Genomic DNA, 19,803 nt, shown 5'->3' with positions numbered 1-19,803 from the left:
AAAAGACTTATAATCTTTTTCACTGTATTGCTGTCATTTCACCTATGGTTTCGCCAAACAGCTTGTTTCCAAAAGACTATTAAAGTGATTAAGGGTAGGTTAGCACCTGGGTCTGAGTTCCAGTTCTGGACTGACTCATGTTAACGTAGTAGCCCATCACCTAAAGACACCTAAGAAAGGTCTTATACAAATATGCATCAGTAAAGAATTTGCTATTCTCTCTACTAAAAAGATGCAAATAGGTTGAAAAGTTTCTTTCGTTTAGTGGTTTTGTGTCAGCTAATATAATTAAGTATGGCCTTCTGTAGATAGATAGTAATCTTTGGCTTGGTACAACACAGAAAAACAAGAGGGACAATGTGCAGGAGTGGTAAAGTGATACAATTGAATTGTGGAGCATGGATCCAAAGATAGCATACACTAAAATTGAGGAACACAAAACTTGGTTAATCCTTACATTTGTTACACTGTGGGCCAAAAAAAATCATGTTTCATATATGGTTCCTATGCCTGTTAGGAGGAACAGCAGCACCAAAACCCAGAATTAAACCATTCCTCATGCAAAAAGGTATCAACAACATCCTTAAGTTATCCTTAACCAGAAAACTATTGTATTTATTTATGAGCAACTTGAGCTTGGCCTTCCCTTGGACAGTCAGGAATACTGTTCCCACGATCCCATACCACTTCTGGCTTTTATTTCAATATTCTGAATAAGATTTCAAAAGAAAAAGAGCTGAGTGCCAAATTAGAAGTGGCTTCCACTGGAGCTGGCTGCTTACCAGTGGCTTTTGTGACTAATGTCTTCTGTGTATGATTTTCAGCTGTGTCTCTGGCCCTTTCTTCTATACCTTTCTTTACAGCTAGAACCAATTCTCAAAGTTAGGTTCCAGCCTTCTCTCCAAATCCCTCCTTTGAACACAGTTTTTTCTGAAAAGACTATCCACACTGAATTCTCTTCTCAGATAACTGTGAGACTATTATTTTTAGATTGGTTTCAAACAAATGTCAGATGAAATAATAAGCATGAAACTACCAATGAGTGGGTTCATCTTCACCATTTTAAACACACAGCTTTGTATTTCTGTGCAGGGACCATTATCTACCTATCAGCTTGTAAATCACCTAGCAGTGTATGACATCTAGTGTTGATATTATTTATATACCAATAATGATGAAATTACACAGCAAATACTAACAGGCTTTGCATCATTTCTATTCCTTCTATTTCTGAAAAACTATGAATGTATTACAGACATTGTCTCATCTTCCTCTATCCCTCCCTCCAGAAAAATCCTTTCAATCCCTGTGTTGCTTGATCTTTAATGCACTAATTTTTATTTTCCTTAAATGTCTCAATGAAGTAATTTTATTACATTTAAATTGAAAAAATCTACAAATTTAAAAAATCAAATCATCCACAGTCTATATTTTGGCCAGAAGGAAAACTGGGTTTATATACAATGTCACTGAATATTTTAGCTGGATATTGCATTTAGCTATAAAACTTAATTAATTATTTCTGATAAATTTCCTTCTGTTTATCAGAAAGTGCAAGTCTCTCAGTCATTATTCTGGTAACTTCTGAGCCAACAGATCTCTCTGGTAAGGAAGCCACGTGTGCCTCTAACCCCAGGGCGAAGTTAAGCCATTTGACACAATGATTCAGCAGTTACCAATCAACTCGACAGAGTCACAAACTCTACCTGGCAACAAAATTAGTTGAAATAAAGATTCAGTCACCCTGGCTGGCAAGGACCAAAGCTGTAGTCCTCTACAACGCAAATACAATTTTACTTTGCCTGTGGTAAAATGTTCACAAGGGTTCTATTAAGGAGAACAGAATAAGAAATCTTTAATAGTGTACTGCATTGATACATCTTATCTCACCAGTCACTAACAAAGCTATCTTACTCCGCAGTATCTGATTTCCAAGGAGAGAAAAGTAAGAACAACGTGGGGAATAGATGATCATTTTAGTAAGAGAATTTAAACAGTGTCTAAACACGTGCAGGGAAGAGCACTGCAACCTACAGTTCCCGCTTTTCTAAAGGGTGCAGAAAAGCCTAGTAGCAAGAAGCAGCAATAACTCAACAGTGGCACCTGTAACTGGAGAGCAAGGCTGTGTTGTGACCAATGAAATCCATAGGCATCACATATATTCAACTTACTAAGGTTAAAATAATCAGAAATCAGCTAGAAAAAGGTCAATTTCAAAAGCTGAAAACATAGCAGTTGACTGGCATTTGAGCTTTGCTTGTAGGTCAGACTACTATTAAGATAAAGCCTACCCACTGTTTTGTATTTTGTGAAGAAGTCATGAGGAACACCAGGGAAGCCACCTTGGGAGGCCATGCATCTAGTTAGTGAGAATTGCTTTTAAACAAGATTTTGAGCTTTAGGGGAAAAAACCCAAGAAAGTAAGTCAGATAAGGGTTAGAGTTTTTCAACCTGTCTTAGCTGTACTTTAGAAGACAGTGCTCAACTGGGTGACAGCCTTTGAGAAACCTAGCAAACACTACTGCTGCTGCTCCATGTCTGTAGCTGCTCCTCTAAGTGTCCCCACTGTTTTCTATCTTTGGCAGTTTTCTCCAGTGAGGATTCAGTCACAGTATTAACTTGCTCAATTTTGAAGGCTTCCTAATTTTATCATTCTTCCATCCTCTTGACTGCTCTCGAGACTGGGTATCATGAAAATGACCTTATAAAGGACTATTTTCTACCATCCAGTCACATGCTCTGCTACTGAAGTCATGGGCATTTCAATTCTTTGTCCTCTTGCTTCCTTATAGACACTACCACAAAGCCTGGTCAGATCATGTTCTTCATATATTATTCTCCTACATCAGATCAAAAACTCTGTTCAATATTTCATATTCCAAAGCATTTAGTAGGTGACCAAGCCTCATAACTATATAAAATAACAAATCTGAAAAGGGTCTTACAGAACCAAAACCCAGGTATTTTTCAGCAGCTGAGCGGAACGACAACAAAACATTCAGATAAACACCAGTGCTGGGGCTTGGATGGATCCAAGCTCTGCACTGATCATTCACTGCAGACCATGAAAGTGAAACATTTAACACTATATCACAAGCAGTATCTCCCACAAGTAGCATTCATGTCTGATACTGTACAACTGTGAAAGTGTTCAATTTACAGCTTTGCAGGTGCTTACTATTCAATTTTACATGATTTATCATATTCTAGGATAAGATTCTCAGCTCTGGAGATCTACAATGAAGACAACTACAGCTGATCCAGTTCTTTTAGGTTCCCTTTACAATCAATGGGAAGAAACAGGCACTTCTGGCACACAATTAAGCTAAAGTATTTTAGGGTCAACTTCACAATAAAATGAATAATGCTGTTGCCTTCACTAATTATTCTGATTAGATCTATTACCTCGATCTACACTGACTGTAAAGGGAGTCTAGCATGAATAATTCCAATGCAGACATAACAGGACAGAATTCTTTTGTTGTGTGGGAGAAAGGTAAAATAGTTAGGTGGGTATCTTTTATACTAAAATCAGAAGTCAAAACTTTTAAAAACTACTTTTAGGAAAGAAGCATACGGAACTATTATACCTTCATAATTTTTTTTCCCAAATAAGCTGTAAAATTCCCTGGAAAACACCGAACAAATTTAATCATTCAAAGAGTTACCATGAAGAACAAAGAAAAAAAAGAAAAGACTCCTCCAGAATTTTTGAACAACCTACTGAGAATGTCCATACATTCAGTACAAATTTCCTTACACTGGGACCCTGTTGTTTTGGTTAATAACCCCGTGTTTTTCCCATTTACCCTTATTAGACAAAGAGCTGCTATTAACCTTCTTCTTATTTTTCTTTTGCTCACATTTATATCGGAAATACAGCTAGGAGAGTAATTTAAAAGGGAACACCAGTCTTACTGGCAAAGCATCAAACAGGTTTTCAGAAATTTGATAAAGAAAGAATATATTTTGTAGAACCTTTCTAAATATTTCAGCATGAATTATTTAGGTCAATTTGGATCTCAAAGTTTAAACATTTACAGAACTTCTGTCTCAGTCAAAACAGTGGACAGTGAAGTAGCCTGAAGTAGCCTCTTTTATTTGCATCTCCGGAAAAGAAAAATATCTGAAATTCAGAGCAGCTTCAACCTTATCAGAAAATAATCAACTACAGCACCTCTCTAAAGCCAGAAGATCCGCAAAGAAGTTAACAGGGTTTTCTCTAATACTTCTCCTTGACATATATTTTTGCAGCACAAAAATCCCCTAATATCCTCTCAACTTGAGAGAAGGCACGTTCTGAAAAACAGTCTGCACACATCTCCCTCCAAGACATCCAAAACTAATTTTCAACATGACTGCAAAAGGAATAAAAACCAACAAAACCTGACATGGGAAGAGACAGTCCCAAATGTGTTGTGACCAATGCAACGTTCCCTCCGACGTCAAACAAATTTTCTGCCAAATTCACCCTATGTAACATATTGGTAATCTCCATGCACTTTCTTTGATTGTATTACAATTGCTTAACCAGCCCCTACTAAAACCTCTTAAACAGCCATAAAAACTAGATAAGATAAGACAAGACAAGACTGTAGCCTACATTGACCTGAAATTCAAACCACCACTACTTTGATCTTCTGTCACTCTACTGCAGTGAAAAATACTTCCCAAATTATAGCAATCAAACAAGAAATACTTCCTACAGCCAGATCCTGAGCACATTTACCACTGTTTCTCTCTGGCTAGCTTAGCTGTGCCTTCAATGTCAGAGTTCCTTTACTATTATTACTGATAGGCAGGCATCAAGTATGTTAAAAAAAGTGTTTTGGTTTTTTTTTTCAATTTCAGCATTCACCTCAATTTCCAGAATCTTCTGTAATTGGAAACCTTTGTTTTTCCTGTTCTAGAAAAAAAATCAGCTTCACAAACCCATCCTGTGTCCCCACAGCCCCATGTTTTTATCACCTCCTCCTCCTCCCCCCTCTTTAGCCCAGGACCAGCAGCAACTGCTACGAACAATCCACTTTTGGCTTGAATATTCACAAAGTGCTCAGATGTAGCAGTACGAAGCGCACAATGAGGAAAATCTGTCATTGATCCAAAAAGCTTCCCAGCAAAGCCACAACACTGGAAGTCATGCCACAACATATATTGTGAAATGATAGGTTATCTAAGATGTTAAGTAGTGTCCTCGCGATTTCCAGCCACTCCATCTCAGCCACCCTCTGGAAAAGCCTACTCTCGTCATATTTCAGGAACGGTTCACCAACAGCCAGACCCTGGTGAAAAACTTTCCAAATTCATAGCAGTATTTTCAAACTGAGCAGTCAGATGGTCTCAAATGTACTTTAGGATCAGGCAAAAAGAGCCTGAGGGCATTGGAGGTGCCTGATCATCTGAAGACTGCATTTTCTAAAGAAAACAAGTTTCCTGCACGCTCACTCTCTGTAATACCTTTACACCCATTTAGTGAATGAAATTTAAACTACCCTCTTGAATTGGAATCTTCTGTCAAGATGTTCATTCATAGGGAATCATGCTAAATGTTTATAGTGGAATAAGACCAATTTGTATGTTGTACAAAGCTCTCAAAATCCATCTGAGTGCTACGTATCTTTTATTATTTTTTTAATGTTTCTGAGTGCAATGTATTTTTTCTCTTACTTCCAGAAGTCTTACCTATCACCCATTAGAGACTACCTATTTATTAGCTTGTTGTGAACACAGTCTGAATAGTGACATCAATACAGTTTTGACACAGAGATGACATTTCTGAACTAGAACTGTTAACAACCAAGGCAAACTTCTCTCGGCGTTAGCGCTGAATCTAAGCACCACCAGCAGATGCCTAGAGACTGTAGCAGAAAATCACTGAGTAAATCACACCCAAATCGTTCCTGTGGTATTTACAATATAGTCCAATAAAGAAAACTTGAAATGTTTAGTTCTTTGCTTCCAAAATGGAAAGTAACCTTCTCATGTTTTCTGGAGAGATTTCAAGGCATATATTTTCTCTTTGTACCTTTCTATTTTTAGTAAAAGGCCCCAGACTGTTAGGGGTTGGCAAAGACAGTAGCCCAAGGCAGGGAAGGCTGCTGCGGTTCCATATCCCCAGGTCCAGCCAGTAGAGAGGCTGGGCAGCATTCCCAAGAAACACGCATGCAAACATACATATGCAATACATATATTCATGTTGGTCCACACAGATGTACGTGGACAGAAACACTCAGCATTCACATGACCACAAACAACACTGGCGGCCTCATTCTGTTCCCCTCTCTAGGCAAGCAGGATGAAGGTCCGCTAGTGGGAGAAATATACATATAAACAATGTTGATCCCTTCAGTAACTGGCCTTGGATGCTGTTTATCCAGCAACTGGCACTGGACGACCTGGACCTTCCAGTTACCTCGCACACATGCGTACCGCAGATCCCCAGTAACTGGCCTTAGACACTACCAGTACCTGGCCCCTGGATCCTCTCATCTCCAGTTGCCTCAAACTGGCCTCCTGGCTGACCTGTGGACTTAACGGCTGCTTTGAAACATGGCTCCCAGGCCGCTTATCCTACTCGCTGGCTAGTCCAGCTTGATATTCACTAGCCATTACACATTGACATACGCATGCACTCTGGTCTCTCCAGCTGCTGGCACCCCAGGCTCAGGGACCCCTCTGTCATGAGGTCCCCACTTCAGTTGCTGGTACTTAGACCTCCATACACAAACATGCATACAGCAGAGTCCCATCACCCAGGAAAATAATTAGCAATAGAGTTTAATGAGAAGATAGGACAGACTGAGTGATCAGGCATGGTCAGACAAACATCATGGTCTGACAAGCCACCCATTTCCACGTAACCGGCCGCTTTTAGCCCCTGCTCTATTGTCCCAAGCATGTTCCTCCCTAAACCACCTTGATCTCTGTGGTGAGTTGACCTTGGCTGGCTGCCAGGTGCCCACCCAGCCACTCTCTCACTCCCCCTCCTCAACAGGACAAGGGGAGAAAATACAACAAAAAAGCTTGTGGGTTTAGATAAGGACAAGGAGATGTCTTACCAGTTATTGCCACGGGCAAAACAGACTCAGCTTGGGGAAATTAATTTAATTTATTGCCAATTAATAACAGAGTAGGATAAGTGAGAAAAAACTGAAAATAATTTTCCCCCGTTCCCCCTTCTGCCCAGGCTCAACTGCATTCCTGATTCTTCTACCTCCTTCCCCACCGAGCAGCACAGGGGGATGGGGAATGGGGGTTGTGGTCTGTTCATAATGCTTCATCTCTGCTGCTCCTGCTGCTTTTCCCCTGCTCCAGCATGGGGTCCCACCCATGGGATACAGTCCTTCCAGAACTGCTCCAATGTGGGTCTTTCCCACAGGCTGCAGTTCTTCAAGAACTGTTCCAGCATGGGTCCTTTCCACAGGGTACAGTCCTTCGGGAATGGACTGCTTTAGCGTGAGTCCCTCACAGGGTCACAGGTCCTGCCAGAAATCCTGCTCCTGTGTGGGCTCCTCTCCACAGGCTGCAGCTCCTGCCAGAAGCCTGCTCGGGCATGGGCTCTCCATGGGCTGCAGCCTCCTTCAGGGCACATCCACCTGCTGCGGTATGGGGTCCTCCATGGGCTGCAGGGGGACAGCCTGCCTCACCATGGTCTTCACCACAGGCTGCAGAGGAGTCTCCGCTCCACTGCCTGGAGCACCTCCTCCCTTCCTTCTTCTCTGCCTTGGTGTCTGCAGGGCTGTGTCTCTCACATTTTTTTCACTCCTTTCTCAGCTGTGAGAAAGGAGTGAAAAAAATGTGCAGCATTTTTTATCCTTTCTTAAATATGTTATCATGGAGGTGCCACCAGCATCACTGATAGGCTCAGCTTTGGACAGTGGTAGGGCTGTTTTGGAGCTAGCTGGAGTTGGTTGTGCCTGGCATGGGGCAGCTCCTGATCTCTTCTAACAGAAGCCACCCCTGCAGTCCCCGGCTACCAAAACCCTGCCACATAAACCTGGCACAATCCCCTTCTGTAGACTCCTCCTGATGTGTGTCACAGCCGGGACATGGGGTGGACAGCTCTCCTGTGACAGCCCTGGAGCAGGGGGCTCCTCCCTCTGATGAGCTTACCGAGATCCCCTGCTACTCTGCCTCTGGGCTCCCCTGTGCTCCTGGGGATGAGCCCTCCATCACACAACCTTACCCAAACTCTAACTATATAACCCTACTAACCGGACAAGAAAATGAGATAGCTGTCAGTTATGGGGAACTGCTGAGTGCTATGTAATAACTTCTGACAACTTCAAGCAGTGCTTTGAAAATTCTTGTTTGTGCTAATTAGCTGGGACCAGCAATTTTTGGTTTTTAAACATTAAATGCTCTGTTAAAACAAACTGATCTGTCAGGTAAACATTATTTAGGGCTGCAGACCAAACAAAAGTTATATATTAACTGAATGCCTAACTATTTTCCATTTTTTATTTCAACATTTCTAATATACCAAAGCTTTCTATGATACTCATGAAAAATTATCATAGAAACAATCCTAGTATTTTAACATACTCTTGCTGAATCTTATGAAGAGAAAAGAAATGAACAGCAAATTTTCAAATTTTTACAGCTCTATTATACACTACATCCAGTTTCTGCGCTGTAAATGCTGGATGAAAGGCGTAGCAGCCGGATGACTCAGACACCTGCTGTAAAACAACTGTGCAGCTCAAAATGGTTGAGAAAGTTTTGTTGGCTTCAGTTTCTGCCAGTAGACTTCATGCTAGACTATACAAAGTTTGTCCAGGTCAGGGGTTTTGCTTCATGACCCTTTCACCTCTTCTCCAGTTTCTTGTTTCTTCGCTTCCGAGATTGCTATACCAGGATGTCCTCAACTCCCTTTCACTGCAAACTTGGTGCCTATGCTTTCACCGTGTCTTCGGACAGTCACCACCAGCCATACATCTGGTAACAGGGAGTTTGTCCCTTTGTGTTAGTATTTGGTAACAGCATTGCCAGATAGGTTATTTCTGAACATCCCAGAATCTCTCTCTCAATATATTCTGTTATGCAAAAAGTGTACTGACAACTGCATCGCCCTCCTCTATTTTGAGAAAATTTCACACAGTGAATCGTAAAACACATCAGTTCATATCCACCTACAATAATACAAATATTAGCTTACAAAGAAAAATTGAATGATATGGTATACACATAAGTAACATCTAGAGTTTGAACTACAAGTTAGTGTAGCTGCAAATTCCCAAATATTTAAAATGTTTAACAAGAGATAAATACAAATGGATACCTCATAATTGTAAATCTCTCTCAAAATACAAACAGATTAAAATTCATTTATCTTTAGCTACTGTACTTCATCAGTAAATTGAAGCATTCATTTTAATATTACATTTATTTAATCACTGTCATATTTAGGACTTTCTGTGTCAAAAGGAAGAGGCTTAACTGGAAATCACTTGTGCCCTTTCTACTATCAACTTTGCAAATAGGCACACTGCGAGTCTGATATTTATTCACTCTTACTACTTTGTTTAGATAAAGAGGCTACATTTTTGTGCAGCATGTCTTACAGAGGAGTTCTGAACAAAGCCCTTAGAAAGACAGCAGGAAAGTAAGTAGTAAAAAAACCTCAGCAAATTAATCCTAGCAACAGTGACAATTCTAACAGTCCAGGTTTTCATAAGCAGACTCTAGCAAATAATAGCACCTTTACTATGTTTACTGGCAAAAAATGTATTGCAAATCTTGGACTCAAACTAGAAAAAAGAATGATTCTTTTGATCATTTGTTTGCAATGTGTGCAAAATACAATTGAGTTGTCCTGTGAGACTTAGATGCTAAAGGTCCCATGCAGCTAGTAGTAAAATATCATTTCTAAATTACCTTTCCTTTTTTAACACAAAGCAATTATTCAAGATCTTATCATAATGGTGCAATATGAATTAACTAATGGACTGCTCGGAAGTCAGTAATTATGACTCCATTTCTTTCTATATGTGCAGACAATTTCATGTGTCCTTGTTGTTTCAATGAGGCTATATTTTCTTAAGAGATACTTTCTTGAGAGAAATAACCTGAAAATCTCAGAGAAAAAAAAATCACACAGAAAATGTAAATAAAAACTGGATGCTATTTTAAATTAAGTTTAGTTAAATTTTTCCTATAATTCAAGAATCAGGAATGGGGGAAAGTTTGGGGATGTTAAGAAATAAACAAATAAAAAGATTCAGTGATGAAATGAAAACATCAACTAAAACCAGAAGTATAGAATACATGGCGGAGAAGGGAAAAATATTTAGCAAAAATCAAGATAAAGTATAAAAAACTGTTAGGTGAATCTAAAACACTGAGGAAAAATTTATGGTGCGAGGCCAGATAGCCAGTAACGTTACAGCATATGAGGGACAAAACAAACCTTATGAATACTACAGGCCCATCAGTAGATATAAACACAAGGATGAACAATGATGATATTAACAATAATACAGTTCAGTATATATTTCTGTTCTGTTTCCTAATATAAGGAAGAGGATATTTATGAAATTCTCTCTAACTTACTACCTACTGAAGAAAAGGTTTAGCAATACCTACTCAGTACTAGCTTCATGAAATACTAGACCAGAACAGCTTGTACCTGCAATGTCTGGACACGGATAAGATGTTAATCTTTAATTGATCTTAGAGCACTGACAAAAATACAGAAGAATGGAAGTAGCTAACATTAGGGATTGCCGTACATGTTGACTGCAGCAATAATAAACTTACTCATTATCAAGATATTAATGTTCACTGTTATTATCCAAAATGAAAAATAAAAGCTGCCTGAATAACACAAGAATAAACATATATTGTGCCATCTGGAAGTAGATACAATCAGTATGGTATCCATTAGGTACAGCTTTACAAACAGATTATTTTGAGAAAGGAAAACACATCAAGAACAGTGGAACAGTCACTATTTTCAAAGAACAGTGGTATAGGAATCTTCAGGAAGCAAGCTAAAACTGTCCAAGACTGATGTTACACAGAAGGAACAAAGGTACTAAAAATAAAATTAAAAACTGTTATACCAGTCTGTGATTATAGACTAAAATTTTGCTTTACCTATTAAACTGTCTTTATCTCAACCCACGAGTTTTCTCACTTTTATCCTTCCGATTCTCTCCCCTTCCCACTGGGGGGAAGTGAGCGAGTGGCTGCATGGTGCTTAGTTGCCGACTGGGGCTAAACCACGACAGCATATTTTCTATTACTACTTGAATACGTTACAAATTCTGCGTCTGCAACACACACATACGTATGTGCATATATGTGTACATATATGTGCACGCACATAAGGTATTTATAACCTAGCTGACACTCTTGCATTTCTTAGGTCAGTTATTCACACCCAAGCAAAACTTCAAATCATACTCACCCCAGTATACGGTTCATTCCATGCCTAGCAGCATAATGGAGCGGAGTATTGTGCTGGTACGTTTCTCCATAAGAAGTGTTTGGGTCAAGAGTTTCTTTTAGTTGAGGGTTGCTCTCATAGATTTGGCAGGCCAGGTTTTCATCTCCATTTATAAGGGCTTTGCGGAATTTGGTGGTTGTATTTCCCATGTTGCTATCCTAGCTATCAATGGCACTTTTTCCTTTCCCCTTCATCCACTTTTTGTACGGTTCTGTAACATGCTTCACAGCCTAAAAAGACAAACAATATTTCAGTTATTCTGTAAAACACTCTTTCCTAGAAGAATCCACCCAGAGCTACAGCACTGTAAGCAGGCATGTGAAGAAGTGCATAGGGCCTGTAAACTCTACTCATGAATTGCTGAAGTCCTTCTAGGTAAATACACACAAATTCCCAATTCTTCACAGATTATTTCCCTGATAAATTGTGCCATCTCCCTGTGCAAATATTTTCACTATCCATATTCTCTGAACATACAGAAAAGAAAAAAAATGGCCAATATCCACCTGCATTAGAAGACAGGGATGAATACTGAATTTCCATGAATGAACATGAATTAGAAATTAGAAGTGATTTCAAAAAGCAGTAGAACCAAAGCAAAATTCTTAAACAAGGAGGTAAAATTCTTCAAAAGCATGGAAGAATGCAGACATAAGTTTAACTTTTAGCTAAAGAAGATCATGTAAAACTGTGCTTGAAGCACCTGTGCTTGTGTAAGTGGGTGTAAACAGCACCTTTCTCTGCTGGTAAGATGAATGCACATGAACACAGGAGTTACCATGGCCTCATCTTAACAATTCTGCTAAGCAGACTCTTTAAAACACCTAACCCCATTTTTAAAATGACACTTAGAGATCAACAATTAGCAGGTCCATACAATGCCAGGCATTATACTGGCACAAACCAACTTCACCTTACAAGTACTTCAAAGTACTTGCCAACTGCTATGCTCCACAGCCTCTCACCTTTATCTGATGGAGGGGACCAGCAGATCGAATTGCGTAACGACAGGGCAGACAGGGCATCTCCACTCGTGGGATGGGACAAGAGAAGCTTATCAGGTTGTGCAGTCAGAAAGAGCACATGCTGGTTTGTGTTAGAGGGACAGACAGGGGACGCAGCACCAGGCTGCAGCTAGTAGCACAGTGAACCTTCTAGGAGGTCTCTTTTGTGCATGAGTCATCCCATCCAGACTGCTCCATGCCAGACCTTTCACCCCACAAAGCACACACTGGGATTCAAATATGCCAGGCACAGCAGGTTAGGAAACTGAGATTGATTATGTTGGGCACATATAATCAGGCAGATCAGGAGCTGCTTCGTGCCCAGTACCTTATATTCAACTTGCTGGGACTATCTCAAAACTTCTATTTCTACATTGGCTTTCCAGCACACTTACTGGTGTCCAGACAGCCTTATAGAGAGGAGAAATAGAGGAATCCAAGGGGTCTAGAGCTGCAGAAAATCCAAGGGAATCAGGATGTGGATGCAATTCATGTGAAAAGGATTTGGGGAAACCTGGGGAAGAGCTGCAATAAGATATTTTTGTTTCCCCAGAGTAGTCCTCTCATGAGCTGCTTTCAGCTACTGTTGTGAACTTATGTGTCACATTGCATCCCCGTCTTGCTATAGCGCTGCTCAGATCCCATTCTGCATGAGATCCTACCAGTCTTGCACTGTCTCCTCTCTACAGTTCCTCTGAGAGGTCATTTTGTGAAGGGGAGGGAGAAGACCACTTTCATCGTAATCTCACCAGTGGCACCAGGGCCATTCGAGAAGGAGAGCAGTGGCCTTCGTGGCCTCCATTTTCATCCCCTTTTCCTACAAAACCTTGGTGAGGCAACCCTTATTTTGGAGTTGTTGTGTCCTACCTTTTGACGTCATTGTGTGAGATAACAATGACACTGCCGAATCAGCTGACTCAACACGGTGAATATGTTGCCCATGTTCTCCTCTGTGACCAGGATTACCTAACAAGCAACTGCATTAAGCAGCCAAAAGTTTCTCATAATAATAATGTAGGCATTCATCTAAAAGCAAATGCACACCCTTCATATGTTTAGTTATATACACAAACCAAAGCCTAGATTCTTCAATCACACTAAGGATTCTGCAGCATTTTGTATTTTTCCGTCATCTCTATATTTTAAAATATAAACATGCAGATACTATGCAGATATAATACTTATATTCTTCAAGAAAGCCACTGCATGTTCACATTACCATGACACAGCTCTCAGTGCTGTAGATTAATGTGTTTTCAGATGCAGAAACAGCTGCATTACTCTAAATATTGGATGGTTTCAGGCTGTAATGAAAGACTGTACAGAACCAAGAAAAACTCTACACTCTTTTCAATCAACCAGCAGTTCATATTACCTTGAACAGCTAGAATCTCAAAAATAACTTGAAAGAATGATTTTTAGTAAAGTTTGTTAATGAGATTAGTTTATGGGATTAAATTATGTGTCAATCCCTATCCACCACCAATAGCTCTCGAGACTATAAACTAAATTAGACAAGAACAAGTGCCTGAAAGACATCACATTTCTAGAATCTTCATGAAAATCAATAATGGAGATCCCACTAGTGCCCATAATGAGAAGAAAAGCACAAAACCTTCTTCCATCATTTGAAATTAGAAGGTAACAGCACCAATTTCCATGCACTTATTTCTGGAAATTAGCACATGGATAGCTTGCATCAGCTGCAGAATATGCTGCCTCTTGCCCAAAACTGGAACATTAAACAAACCTGGGTAGAGATGAGAGAGTGTTGAGAGTATAAGGAGATAAGATGGTGCCCTGAGGCAGTCTGAGAGGAAGCTGGGGCAGGGTGGTACTGTTGAGATGTTGGAAGAGGAGATCTGAATGGATTTAGGCAGGGGTCTGGAAATGCATGGAAGAACTGAGGGTCTGTGTAGGGTGCCTCTACAGAACTAAAAAGCTCAAGTTATTGCAGTGCAGAAAAGGCAAAAATTGTAAATTTCATTAATTCTGTGGCACACTGAACAAACTTTTATTTCTTTTTGATGGAGTATGGATATATTAAATGGTAGCACAGTCTTCAACAATTAATAATATAAAAGACATAGGCATATCGCTTGAACTATTATGTCCATTATCACAACATCTGGGAATTTTAGGAATATGCAGCATGTACAGCATAAGTCACTGAACAAAACAGTGACATTTGCTTCCATTAAAAAAGCTTACAGCCTATGTGCACAATAAAGGATTATATATGATACACACATGATACAGAAAAGTGAATGAAATAAAAAGAGTAAAATACTCATCTGCATAACGGGACCACTCTCCAAATGAAGATTCTCAGTCAAAGGAAAGGGAGAATTTGAAGAAGGATTATGAAACAGAGCAATGATGTGGCTTTGAACAGACACAAGTGAAACTCCCCGCAAAACCAAGAATCAGGATAGAGGTATTGAAAATTTAGCAAATGGCTAATGTAACTATAATCATCACATTATATCAAAATAAAATGAAAGATGATAGAATGGGGATAGTCCATGAAAGCCCTCCAGGTGAAGGCAAACAGCTTCTATTTGATGTGATAGCAAGAAACCAACCTCTGGAAGAATGCAAGGAGGGAAGTGACAGGGTCAAAACTAAGCCAGAAAACAGTTCCCTACTTAAAATACATGATACGAGAAACTGTACTAATGCCTTTCACTTTCATACAGTATCCACAAGGTCTTTCATCTTTAACACTATGACAGGCATTAGCCTTTTATGCTTCGGAAATTTGGTGGGCCATGCTGTAGTTTTCTTTTCTGAATGAGCCATTAAACATGCCAGCAGAAATACAGAAAGACAGGGGAAAAGCTACCTCTGTACCCTGGCAGTAACAGTTGGCTCCCAGCGTGTTTGGAAATCCAGAAGAAACCAAGATGTGACAGCTGCTGCCTCTCTCAAGCTGCTGTGGCTCATGAGTGCCCTGCTGTAAAATATTCAAGATCTGCCCATTTGCAGTCTTCGGTTCATCTTTCAGCTAACAGACCAACTACATCTGCCACCAAAGATGACTTTACTTCAATTGAAGGAGAAAAAGGACAAAATATGAGTTGACGCAACAAAGTTCTGGATCTGAAAATGGCTGAAAGGGGCCTAGTCTGCCTTCTTTTTGTGTTGGTTTTTTTCCATTAAGAGCTTCCAACCTGTTATGTGCTCTCAGAGGACAGTAAGCTAACAAGGCCAATGCTGGAATGAGGCAGTGATTCACAGAAAGGAAACTTGGTTCGCTCTTTCAACCCCTCACTTCATGTTTTTGAAGGTGAAGGGCATGTAATACATCTATTTCCTCCTGAAAGGGGGGAAGTGGGTGGCAGGGAACAGGCCTGGAAGGTACAGCCAGTCTACAACCCCAGGGATCTGGAGAGCTCCCATGAGCTGAATACAGGGGTTGCTAAAGCAGTTTCAGCAGCTCCCAGGCTCGCATGGCTAGTGTGCAGTGTCAATGTCACTGGTCTTGTGCTGCTGTTTCTATAAGCCCAGCATTTAAAATCCTTAGGCTATGTTTTAATGTGCCGTATTACAAAAACATCACAGTGGAACAAAAATTACAACATAAAAATGACAATTTTCAACTATTTTATCTTAATAAAATGAGACTTGAATAGAATTTTACAGGACAAAGACAAGATATTTGTTTGGTAGGCAGACCTATTCACTACATTTTCAAGTTCTGTGATAACCGAAGGGCTATATCATAGCCTTTACCATAACCTCATAACATTTATCATAACCACAAATATCATAACCTTTTTTACCAAAGAATACAGGAAAAACTAAATGCAATGTTTGCTAATTATATCCCATATATTACAGAATTCCAAACATCAACCATCTCATTCAAAATTATAAACTGTCTTTACTACTCTACTATTCCCAAATAAAACTTCCAGTTTAAACAAAAACCCAAAATACTGGTTACACAAACCACCTTAAAGTCTAAGGAAAGATTCTTATAAACTATGTCAGGGGAATCACACTTCTGTGCTTTGGCAATGAATAGTAAACTTCTATGGGCTTATTAGCAACACTGCTAAAAGCAGCACTTTGATATCATAGCTCTATAAATATTCACCAAAGAGATGGCCACTCTCATAGGAGCTTGAAGACTGAGTACAAGATGAAAAAAGGGTGGATACAGAAAGACATCAGTAGAGAAAGGTAACAATGAGAATTTGAGAGCAGTTGCACCAGCTGCCCAATTACTATTGATTTTTCCATGGGCATCATCATAGAAGTTTGTTTGAAGAAGGACAATTGTAATGGCTTAACAGGATTTTAGAAGGAGTTCCTCCATCAAAATACTGCCATGGTGCTTGCTAGAAATTTATACTGAATGATAAAGTATTGTACAAGTGGGATCAGGTAAGTATTTTCGAAACATCCTACTTCTAACACTCATTTAGGAACCACGTATTGAACACACAAGTCTTTCACGAGATGATGTACCTCTCAATTTACATTTGAATTGCTTTAATACTGAAGCAGAATTTCTCACTGAATGTAGCACTAGCACGTGATCATACAGCAGCCATTCTATATATTGGGGGATGAAGAAAAGAGAGAGAGACATACTGTGCTACATAGTACTGCTTCGGAAATCTACCAAAATCAGTAAAAAACTTCAGGTTTAACCATGAGAAGATAATGCTATATATTTCTTGCACCAAACCCATCTATTATCTATATAATGAGCAAAGATCAGCAATAGATCTAATCATCATTTGCAACCATTATTTTATAATGTAACAACGTGTAATTCAACAGTTTAACCCTAAAAAGTGTGAATACAATTTGCAGCTTAAAAAAAGCGTACTTCGTATTCAACAAAAGTAGTTTTTCATGTAAACTCTAAGAACATTACTGTGGAATAGCAGAGTAAGCCAAACTCAAAGAAGTAAGACTTTACATAGCCCCTCATAATTAAGTCTTATCAAAATAAAATACATTATTGACTAAAATTAGTGTACATTACATGGTTCTACACCCTTGGAAGGACAACTGATAATTAATTGCCTACACAAAAAAGAATAAAGATATCAAAGCAACTTGTTTTCCAAAAGCACTTTTGCTGAAAGTATAAAATACTACATTGCATTCTAAAAGCATCTTCTGTTTCAAGCACAGTTAGCTCAAAAGGTAACTATTTTATCTGCCTTGGATATTGCAGTTAAACAGCTCACTTTTAAAAGCTGAGTTTCTAAAATATTTACTGCAGACTCTGTCCTTCATTATAAATCACAATTTATTGCAGAATGGAATCATGAACAGCTTCGTGTTTTAGGAGAAAGCCTAGTAACCTAGTATACTTAGGACAAGTGTCACATTGTGATGTCGGTAATTTTAATCCTTGCTACTGGGATGGACTAACACAAACGAAGGAAATCAAAGTTATGTTCAAGAACTCTCAGGATACCAAGCCCTCTCCCAAGCACAGCAGAAAAAGCCCTGGCTAGTGCTCATCTTCCTTCCTTGCCCCCTCCCCTCTCTGCAAAGTAAAGGGCACCACAGTGCCAAAAATTTGCTCACTTTACCAAGAGGACAAAATTAAAAATGAAACATTCAAATGTGCATACCTACTCTATGTATGGCTGGTAGAAGTGTCTATAATTAAGATGTAGCAGAAAAAGTTAGGCTAAAGCTAATTTTTATGTGTTTATAGTAAAGATTTAAGATTTGCCAAATTTTAATTAACGGGAAAAAATTGCTCTTGCTGGATACCGGCATCTGGAGGAACATTTCTGCAAATTTTAAGTAACAAATGCACTAGCAAAGCTTGAGAATCAAGTTATGGAAAAGTGGTGGTGATGGGGGAGTGTTTGTTTTTTGTTTGTTTGGCTTTGGTGTTTTGGGTTTTTTTTAACACACTGAAATATTCTAAGGTTTGTGCCAAAAGTTCTGAAGTCATCAACAGGAAATGATGAAAACACTGCCAATGTTTAAACCTCTGTGAATGGAGCTCAACATTATCAAATTCAGTGTTACATTTTACATGTTGAAGTACAGACCAAAAAAATAATTGATATGCCAACGTCTCACCCTTTGTAGAATGATCATCAGTAAAACATGTTCTCTGTGTTTTAAATACCAGGGTTGAAAAGTGGCAATAATGTTGAGAGTTGACTTGAATAAAACATAGTATAGGGTAGTGAGAGAATTAATTATTTCCTCATTTATGTTTGTGGGATAGAGAGTCTAGCAACTTATGAACTTATGTTACAATCTTTTAATGCTGGCATATGTACTCGCAAGCAGAAGGCTTAAAGTTACTGCTCAACTCAGTAATTTGAGACTTTGGCTTACTGATTCAGGCACAAAGACTTTCATCCAGGTGCAATATTTTCTTTCAGACACACTTCTTTCACAATTCTAGTTTGTGGAGAAAAAAGGAGTTTAAGCATGCCTTTGGTTCTCTTTGCATTGATAGACTTACAGGGATGGAACAAGGGCAGCTGCAGCAGAGACTAGAAGCAGTTATCACTTTAAGGAAAAAATTCTGCATAGATGTAGCTAAAGTAATTGCTACATTAATTTTGACGGTGTTATCTACAGTACTTGCATTCATCATCTAAACGAAATGTGGTAAATTCACTGTGGGGTAGGTACATACACACATGGTAGGAGAGACAAGATACTGTGCAGCCAAATCAAAGGTATACTGTGATAGTTAGATGAAGACAGCATCCCTGCAGATAGGGGAAAAAAAAAATCCAGCAGCACAACTTAAAAGGAGCACGTGTTTTGGTGTTCCTTTTTTTTTTATCCTTAGGGACCAGCAATTCAGTAAGATGGAACAAAAGAGTTATCATTCTATAATTATGCACTGGAATATCCAATAGTCTCACCTGTGATTGCAGATCATTTCATATTCATTCCAGGGCACTATGTCTTTAGAAAATTATTTTTAAAATAACAACAAAACCCTCAAAGTTCTCTGAAGTCCAGATAACACTTTGGAGTTGTTTCCAATGCAACCATCTGTCAAGGCCTTAGTAATCTTATTTAATTTGCTGTAGCTTAGTTACTGATACAAGAGAGATATTCTTCTTAATGGTCTTTTTAGGCTCCAGTCATAAAATACACCAGAACTCTTTTAGGGCTAGCTCTTCACTCCTCAGGTTAAGTAGACAAACCAAATCTTAAATAATATAAAATATCCGTACCTGGTATAATACCAACACTACCACCCTAAGCCCTCCTCTATCTAGGTCAGAAGGTGAAGCACAAAAAGAAATGTTTGACATTTTATTAGATGAAGTCAAGCTAAAGACAGACATGCTTGATAGTTCTGGCATTTTAATCTCAAGCACACTGTTTGTTTTA

At 39.1% G+C, this 19,803-nt stretch overlaps 1 protein-coding gene across 3 annotated transcripts in view; it reads right to left on the bottom strand.

The window, feature by feature from the left end:
- The window catches only part of ANKIB1 (ankyrin repeat and IBR domain containing 1), a 97,776-nt gene that overhangs the window by 52,399 nt on the left and 25,574 nt on the right, over positions 1-19,803 (bottom strand). For all 3 annotated transcript variants that reach the window (XM_075492805.1, XM_075492806.1, XM_075492807.1), the window contains exon 2: positions 11,411-11,679. In XM_075492805.1, the coding sequence (XP_075348920.1) occupies positions 11,411-11,598 (188 nt within the window). In that variant the 5' untranslated portion in view covers positions 11,599-11,679. The remainder of the gene's footprint in view (positions 1-11,410; positions 11,680-19,803) is intronic.

Source organism: Mycteria americana, chromosome 2 (genome assembly GCF_035582795.1).
Source record: "Mycteria americana isolate JAX WOST 10 ecotype Jacksonville Zoo and Gardens chromosome 2, USCA_MyAme_1.0, whole genome shotgun sequence".
Classification (NCBI taxonomy): domain Eukaryota; kingdom Metazoa; phylum Chordata; class Aves; order Ciconiiformes; family Ciconiidae; genus Mycteria; species Mycteria americana.
Note: the sequence above shows the minus strand (reverse complement) of the source record. Positions and strands in the feature narration are given on the sequence as shown.